At 35.3% G+C, this 8,007-nt stretch overlaps 2 protein-coding genes across 2 annotated transcripts; one reads left to right on the top strand and one right to left on the bottom strand.

The window, feature by feature from the left end:
• The first annotated feature begins 402 nt into the window (after positions 1-402).
• Positions 403-2,575, top strand: LOC114734482 (thioredoxin-like protein CXXS1). The gene is made up of 3 exons (XM_028922103.1): positions 403-689; positions 1,284-1,406; positions 2,145-2,575. Exons 1-3 carry the CDS (start codon positions 591-593, stop codon positions 2,295-2,297), a joined length of 375 nt encoding a protein of 124 aa, XP_028777936.1. The 5' UTR covers positions 403-590; the 3' UTR covers positions 2,298-2,575.
• Positions 2,576-3,028: 453 nt separating this feature from the next.
• Positions 3,029-7,746, bottom strand: LOC114734483 (sulfite exporter TauE/SafE family protein 5-like). The gene is made up of 4 exons (XM_028922104.1): positions 6,808-7,746; positions 6,325-6,459; positions 6,068-6,214; positions 3,029-5,092 (listed from the first exon to the last, which is right to left on the bottom strand). The coding sequence occupies exons 1-4, from the start codon at positions 7,582-7,584 to the stop codon at positions 4,766-4,768; spliced, it is 1,386 nt and encodes a 461-aa protein (XP_028777937.1). The 5' UTR covers positions 7,585-7,746; the 3' UTR covers positions 3,029-4,765.
• Positions 7,747-8,007: the final 261 nt, after the last annotated feature.

The following is an 8,007-nucleotide window of genomic DNA, read 5'->3' as shown; positions in this document are numbered from 1 at the left end:
CGAATCCTCAGACTATTGACCGTGAAAGCCGATCTTACATGGGTCGTATGTATTTGAGTTGGCGCCAGGTAAATTTACCAACGGATATTATTCTTATCCAACTTCCATTTTTATTATTAAGAATCTTTCTTGATGAATAAAATATCTGTTTTTATTGGTCTTATCCAACTTGGGCTTGAGAATCTTCCAGACTGAGCTGTGGGCGCCCATCAAACCACGAAATTATTGAGCATTTCTTTGTTATCTCTTGGATTCTTTCGGTGATTCGTCCATTCTGGAATTCATCATCATGTCATGTTTACTCTTTAGATAATTTGTCATTTTTAACCGTAGAAGATGCGGTAGTTTTTAATTATGCTTTGAATATAGAATGAGCACGATATTCTTATCTTCTTCGTCAGGTCTCCTGCTGAGTTAGTGGGTCGTCTTATCAGGGGAAGAAGATTAAATTATTAATCAATAATGGGTCCACGGCGTCTAAATCAGGTTTATTTAATCAAGCCAAATACTTTATTCGGGGAAACAACAACAAGCCTTGGAGATCGAGGGAAATCCTCAGGGAGGACTTGAAGTTGAAGCAGGAACAAGAAATGGAAGTACAAGAGCCACAGAAATCAAGGGTTGTGGTGATTGATTCTCCGCAATCTTGGGAGTTCTATGTCGCTCAGGCCACTAATCAGAATTGCCCTGTAAGTGAACCATTTCAGACTGTCAATTGGGCCTTTATAATGTTCTTGTTCTTTAAGCTGAGTTATTAAGTGTGCTCAGCATTCGATTCGAGTCAACACTATACATCTTTTCCTTTTCTCAATTTCAAAGTGAAGAATTCCTGTTCAGAAAACGTGTTTATCCGCTGAGATTAGCTAATTACTATATTCATTTATAAGCGATCAAATTTTATTGGGTTACGGAATGGCTTTATAAACAGGAATTAAAATTTTATTTGGTTTTCAAATACTGTCTGAATTACTTCTTGACGCCTACACTTGTATGCGTGAATTTGGATCCTGGGTTTGTCATGCGTTTTAAAATTTTGCTTCTATAGTGCTCGGTTCTGCGGTTGATTTTCGTCTATAAATTGTGTATTTTAAATGTTTGTTCTTTTAGATGATTCACAACCCTGTTATAAAATGATTCTGGAGATGGTCTTATGGCTGTTTCATGCCTTTTCGTATCTTTTTTGAAACACGCGTTTCCGTTAACTTGGATGTCATGGTGCTTTTTAGTGGCACTCCTTGGTAGATGATTCATTTAATATTGTATTTCTTTGGTATCGATTGTAGGTTATTGTGCACTTCACTGCTTCATGGTGCATGCCGTCGGTGGCTATGAATCCTTTTTTTGAAGAAATGTCTTCAGGCTATCAAGATGCTCTTTTTCTGACTGTTGATGTTGATGAAGTCAAGGTAATCCATTCAGTTTTTAGTAATAACGCTTTTGAGCCATTTCTCGATGCTTCTGGATACAAATAGAGTATGTGGATGCATACCTGCTGATTACATGCCTGAAGCTAAACATATATCAGGATCCATGTTTATAATGCGCCGACTCTCTTTCTCTGTGTATGTATGATAGTGTTATGGATACTGTGTGTTATAGATGTTCTTTCTGCTAATCAGCATATTTTTCACTCTCACGTATGTTTAAATAATTGAATTAGTGGTGTGTGTCTGATGGAACCCAGGTTCAAGTATTAAAATTCACAATAACCTTGCCAGAGTGTGAGTCTAAGCAAGAAAAGCAACAATTCTTAAAATAAACACGCAGGACACGCTCCTCCTGGTATTTGAGAGAGCAGGCCTCTCTCAAATAACGCTCACTAATTTCCTAGCCTCCCTTAACCATCACTCCCCAAATATATACAACTAACTGCGATGTTGCTCTCTTGCACTCACACACATCATGCCTCAGCCTAATAGTTTGTTGCCGGCTCAGCCCTTTCAATGTGGGTCCAAAAGTCACCAAGAAAGAAATATAGATATTTTGTTGATCATCTTAAATGTTTCCTTCTCAAATTTGTTTACTGATTGAATTGTTGACCTAGCTTGGCATGTTATAACTCATGCTTGGGTAATGTTCTCATCTAAAGGTTTTGAGATCATTTTGTTTAACATAATCAAACATATTGAAATTCTTTTGGTCAGGATGTAGCCACTAAATTGGAGATAAAAGCCATGCCAACATTTGTGCTTTTGAAAGATGGGACTGTGGTGGATAAGATCATTGGTGCCAACCCAGAAGAGATCAAGAAAAGGATAGATGGGTTTGTCCAGTCCATTCGTGTTTCAGTTGCGTAGTTAGGTTTGTTACTTTTGTAATCTATAAGATATATGCTTGCTGTCCTTTTGGACTAGTCCTTACGGGAATTTCAGGTGGAAGGCTTTTGTGATGATACTGTTTGTGTTGAATGATGCAAGTTCAAATGTTATAGTCTCAGCTTAATATTTCACTTCTTTAGTTAGTGTCTCTTGTTTATCTGTCAGATCAAACTTTCATAGAATTTGTAAAACATACTGCAGCTAAACGTGATTGTTTAAAATTATAATGAAATCAATCAAAACACAGACTAAGACAAGCCTTTATTGAAGTGGTTCTTTTAATGGTATAAATGCCTCTATAATCAAGAATACAAGAGTTTGAGCTGCTCTTTATTCTCTAGATTAAAATGAAGTTTCAACTTTCAAGAATAAGATGTTGAGTTTGAGAGTTACACCCTTCTGTTTGAAGGAGAATGTAACTGTTTGTTTGGCATGCGGAATGAAAAAATAAAATAAAATAGAAAATAGAAAGAAAAAGGATTTAAATAATGAAAGCTCATATCCTTACTTAAGAAGTAAAAAAAAAGGGAAAAATGTTTATTCCAATGATATAACAGATTTGTATAGAGAGAATGAAAAGAATGTCATTTTCCAACCTGTAAACAACTGCGCCATTAAAAGATTATAATGAGGCCAAAATATAATTGTTGGTCCCTGAAAATTTTTTTCCATAGAATCCCTCAACTTTCCTAAATTAACATATTCTCCAACATCACGCTCTGTTATATTACATGGCATCTTAAATGTTATTTTTTGCTGACTCATCTCATTCGTCATGTTTTTCTCTCATATGCTCTCACCGCGGCTTTATCTCTGACTTTTATATGATGGGGAAGAAAACATTGTTGGAAGCAGGGGATAACAGAGTAGTTTTATCAATGGTGGCCACCAGGGTTGACATGCTGCTTTGTATGGCTGACTTTGAAGAAAACTATGATGCCACCTGTCAATTTACATGGTGCCACTGAGAGAACCAATTTGTTGTGGTCAGCACCATGAGCGGCACCTTGCCTGGTGGAATGTAGATATGTGTGTATATATATATTTTTAAAATATAAGCCTGAATGTTCTTTTTTTCCAAGAGACTTTCAGCTGAGAATATGTGTGACTCTAGGCTATTTCTGGGGTAATTTAAACTCAAAAACAAGGTAGAAGATTCCCTTGATGTGAAAAGCTTACAACTTTGCTTATGTGTACAGATTACAGACCGTAAGTTTAGAACTACAACGACCTGAAACATTTGGGAAGAGTCAACAAACCTGAAGGGAAGTTAGTTATCTAATGTTCCTTCTTTGATTTATTTATGTATTTTTGGATTGTCATTTCTTCGAGTCTGTTTTTATTTTTCATTTTTATATGGATATCGTTATCCTCTTAAGTTCAACAGGAAACCACATTTTTTTTAGTTGTTTTATTTGCAGAATATTGTTTAATTGTTTTATATTGCTGTGGTTTGTGTAAAAGCTTGCTTATCAGTATCTTTACTTCATTAGAGAGAGAAAGACTATGAGGAAATTTTTAAAAGCTTTTGTGGTTAGGAAAAATAATTATTTAGTCCTTGTAGTTTTGACGTAGTTATAATTCAATTGCTTAAGTTTAACTTGTCCAACTCATTTTATTGAGTTTAAGCCATTTAATTCATTGGTCCCTACACTTTATTAAAATCATTTAATCCTTCATAGAATGAGGCTGAAGAACATATCTGATGATTTTTGAAAGGCAGAGAGATTTTATCAGGAAAGTTAAAACTGAAGGGATAAGAATATGGCAATGGTTATAATTTAGGGATGGAAAAGATAATAGACTTTATGATATGGTATTCGAGTTTTAAGATTTGATTGCTTTGGTTCCTATGTCTGTATGGGGTATCTATCATATTAAGTTTGCAGAGAACTGGTACATGTGGGCCTTGTTTTTTATTTATGATAAGGATATTCTTGGATCAGTTTTTCTGTCAACTCAGACTAGATTCTTTTGCAAGCTCCTTATCGACATTGGCAATCAAGTACATGTTTAACCATTATGCCAACTCCGTGAGACTTGCTTTTGCCTATGTAACACCAGAGATGAAGAAAAGTATTTTAGATGATTTAATATAATCATCACAAGTTTTTACTAACTACTGAATTGAACTACTTTTGATATGGTATCAGGTTTGTATAACTAGATAATTTGGAGCTTTTTTTTTTTTTTTTTGGTCATTTAGTTCTTGACACCATCTGTCCTCTTCGGCTCCATTTATCAGGGGCGACAAATGCTGCTGCTTCAAAGTAAATATCAGGTATGACGTTGATGAGCACAAACCCTTGAACGAACATTTGCTGCTGTTATCTATAGATGCATATCAGGTATGCAATCCTAGGAATATGCTTTTTCTTAGGACCAGACCATAGTTCTTGTCTACTATTTTACATGAATCATAGCAACTAGCATACCATGGGAGCTGATTAAGAAGATTGTTTCTTTTTACAGGGGGGTTTGAACCCCATGTATTTTCCAGATTTATAATCCCTCCAAACGTCAATGACACCAAAGCTTGTCATTAGGACAATACCTAGAGCCATGGCTGCACTTAATGAGAAGACAATTAAAGATGCCCTTTTGTACTTTCTAACGGCTTTCTGCACTGCTAATACCCCCACAAGGGACGCCACAAAACTTACTGTGCTTAATATCAAGGCTGTCTTTATATCTTCCATGCCTATCAATGCATACTGTAATGCCGACATTGTTGATGAGAATAGAACCATGAAAGAACTTGTTGCTGCTGTTATCTATTGATATAAACAGAAGTGATTTTGTTAATTCAGATATAAACATATTTTAAAGTAAAATACTTTGGCTTCCTTGAATTTAACATTAGCTAGGTAGATTTATTTATTTATTTACTGTGCAAATATATTTTGAGTATGCTCAATTCATGGGACGTGAATGAACTCTGCGGATGGAGAACCTTCTAAGATAAGATCCATACATGCCTTCATCGCTGAACATGCCTATTCTTTTTCATTTCTGTGTTTTCCCCCAAAAACTGGGAAAAAGGCATCTTTAGAGGACTCATTCTTTGTGTTTTACTCAAACTTACTATATTAAGGAAATTAGTTAAGTTATTTGTTTGTAATAATTCAATGTTTTCTTTTTTAAAGCACATTTTGGAATTGCCTTTTGATAGAACCAATTAATATGTACAATCACTATAGAAATTAATTGGAAAAAATGGATAAATATGAGAGATAAAATGAATTGAGATCTTATATTTAGGATCAAATTAAATATTTAATTAGTTCTTGTATTTAAAGACTAAATGTAGTATTTTAGTTAAATTAAATATGCTTGCTTTCCATTGAAATTAATCAGACTTTGTTTTCAAAATTAATTTAAACTTTTTTGTTTTTAAATTTCCCCAAGCAATTCCAATTTCTTTTGTATTTTTAATCACCACATAAATCTCCTTTGAAATGGAGTAACTTACGCTGATTTTCTTTGTATTTTAAAATATATGTAAACCTACTCTGAAAATTGAATGAACGTGTGTAATTTTAGCAAATCTCAACGGAGATCTGTGTAATTTTCTTTTAGAGAGTTTGTGTTGATTTTGAAAATTAGAAGAGAGTTTTGTGCAGATTTGGTATATTCCAGTAGAGGTCCATGTATATTTCTTGTTTCTAGCAAGTATGCACAAGTTTTGAGAGTAGGAGGAAACTTCATGTAATTTTAACAAAGTCTAAGAGAAATTTGTATAAACTAACCTCAGGTGCTACTCCAACATGAAGAAGAAGCGGGCTTATTAGCATTCCACCTCCTATTCCAAAAACACCTCCAAAGATCCCTGCTAGTAGTGCCATCAATGGAAAGAGAAGCTTCTTTAATGGTGCATCTCTGCACTGTTCTTGACCCTGCATAACATTTCCATTGAAGTCAGCTCTGTTTTGATTGAATTAGAGGTTGTGAGAAACATTTAATTGCTAGGAAAAAAATGCTTTTCAATCGGTGCTGTTTAAAGGACCTGTTGTGATTGAGTTTGGTCTTGCAGGCTTCTTTCCCTAAACACAACACAAGCTGTCAAAATCACAGCAAGAGGTACTTGAACTGATGAGAGAATCCAGTATGCCACACCACAAGGCTTCATGCGAAGGATACTCTGCACTCATTTGATCTTTGGCATTACTGACCTTTCACTAAACACGTGTCTATGTGAATAATATTATGAAACAGAAGCAGTCTATAGGAATCATGATTAAATAGCAGAAGCGCAGGCGTTGCGCCTAGAATTATTCTTGAGCTCTGGGACTGTGAAAAACGTAATTTTTATGTCAAATATGTCGTGACACTTGAATATGCGCCTAAACACTAGAATTTTATTGTAGTACGATAATTGTATTGTGTTGAGTGATATCTGTGTGTTAATATTCAGGGTTATAATTCTGAATCTAATCCTAGTCTGCAAATCAAATCAAACACAGAAGATGAAGAGGAAAAGATTCCTTACCTGTCCATTTTTGTTGTCTCGAAGAAAATAGAGAGAGAAGAAAGAAAGCCAAATCAAAAGCAAAACCCCTAATTTCAGCCACGGAAGCTTCAATCTGCTATTTTCTTTATTACCCAGATAGTGAGGTTCCTCAAAATTCCCATCTCCGTTTCCTTCAATTTCAGCATTTCTCCTTATCTTTTCTGATTCAGTCTTCCATAACGTCAACCCTCTTTTACATGTCTTTCTGATTGACCAGGCAAGAAAAATAGCAAACAGAAGAGTGACTAACCACTTTGGGAACACAGTGTTGCAGATAACTCCAACACTCACTCCAAGAAGCAAGCATGGTTGTAAAGAAAGTGCAATGTCATAATCAATCAATGACTTGCCTCCGAACTCGGAACTTGTTTTGCAAAAATTGCACAGCACATTTGCGATTGATCCTCCTGCGACGATGAAGGATGAGAGTCTTGAAGCTGTTTTGGGGTCTTCTTTAGCCACAATAGTTAAAATGGGTATGAAAAGTGCACCACCACCTATTCCACCAGCACTGGAAATAGAGGAAGCTATGAAGCAGAAGATTGCTGCTAGCACGATTGGGAGAGATGTGAGTGAACCATCATGGGGTTTGGGGAATTCATGTGTTTTGTTTTCCCATTGCAGAACTTGGTGCCAAACATGGTGGATTCTGAAGATATCTGAAGTTGGTGGGGTCTGCTTTGCATGAGAAGGAGTAACACTAAAAGATGTTGTGAAGACCAGAACCAAACAACATGCTAAGCCTCGAGTGATCATGGTTGAGTTAGAGAATTTCAAGTAACTGGAAAGATTACATGGTTTTAGTTTGCTAAGCGGCTTTGTGGTTTTTTATAAAGACAGTGATGGGAAATTACTACTCCTCCGATCCTTAATATAAGACCCAGTTAATTAATTTGATTAGATTAAGGAAGTTAGGTAAGTTAGTTAATTATAAGAAAAGTGACATATTTTTCCTAAAATATCATAATCATCTTTCTTAATATTCCTTTTCTCTCTTCGACTTGGTTATGGTTAAGGGAATATCTATAGGGATAATTTAGAAAAAAATAATAAATATGAGAAGTTGGTCTTATCTTTAGGATCAAAACCAACTTAAGAATTAGATTCTATATTAAAGACCGGAGGAATAATTTATTGTGGAGGAGAAAATCGATGTGCCGCTTGGAATCCCATGGTGGG

The sequence above is a fragment of the Neltuma alba genome, unplaced genomic scaffold, assembly GCF_004799145.2.
Source record: "Neltuma alba isolate B1F8T4 unplaced genomic scaffold, ASM479914v2 tig00013105_pilon, whole genome shotgun sequence".
NCBI classification, from domain to species: Eukaryota; Viridiplantae; Streptophyta; class Magnoliopsida; order Fabales; family Fabaceae; genus Neltuma; species Neltuma alba.
Note: the sequence above shows the minus strand (reverse complement) of the source record. Positions and strands in the feature narration are given on the sequence as shown.

Coding starts and splice junctions, on each gene's coding strand:
- LOC114734483 (XM_028922104.1), bottom strand. CDS start 7,584: ATGATCACTCGAGGCTTAGCATGTTGTTTGGTTCTGGTCTTCACAACA. Junction 6,460..6,807: donor GAGACAACAAAAATGGACAG/GTAAGGAATCTT, acceptor AAATGAGTGCAG/AGTATCCTTCGCATGAAGCC. Junction 6,215..6,324: donor ACCAAACTCAATCACAACAG/GTCCTTTAAACA, acceptor AATGTTATGCAG/GGTCAAGAACAGTGCAGAGA.
- LOC114734482 (XM_028922103.1), top strand. CDS start 591: ATGGAAGTACAAGAGCCACAGAAATCAAGGGTTGTGGTGATTGATTCT. Junction 690..1,283: donor CCACTAATCAGAATTGCCCT/GTAAGTGAACCA, acceptor TATCGATTGTAG/GTTATTGTGCACTTCACTGC. Junction 1,407..2,144: donor TTGATGTTGATGAAGTCAAG/GTAATCCATTCA, acceptor TCTTTTGGTCAG/GATGTAGCCACTAAATTGGA.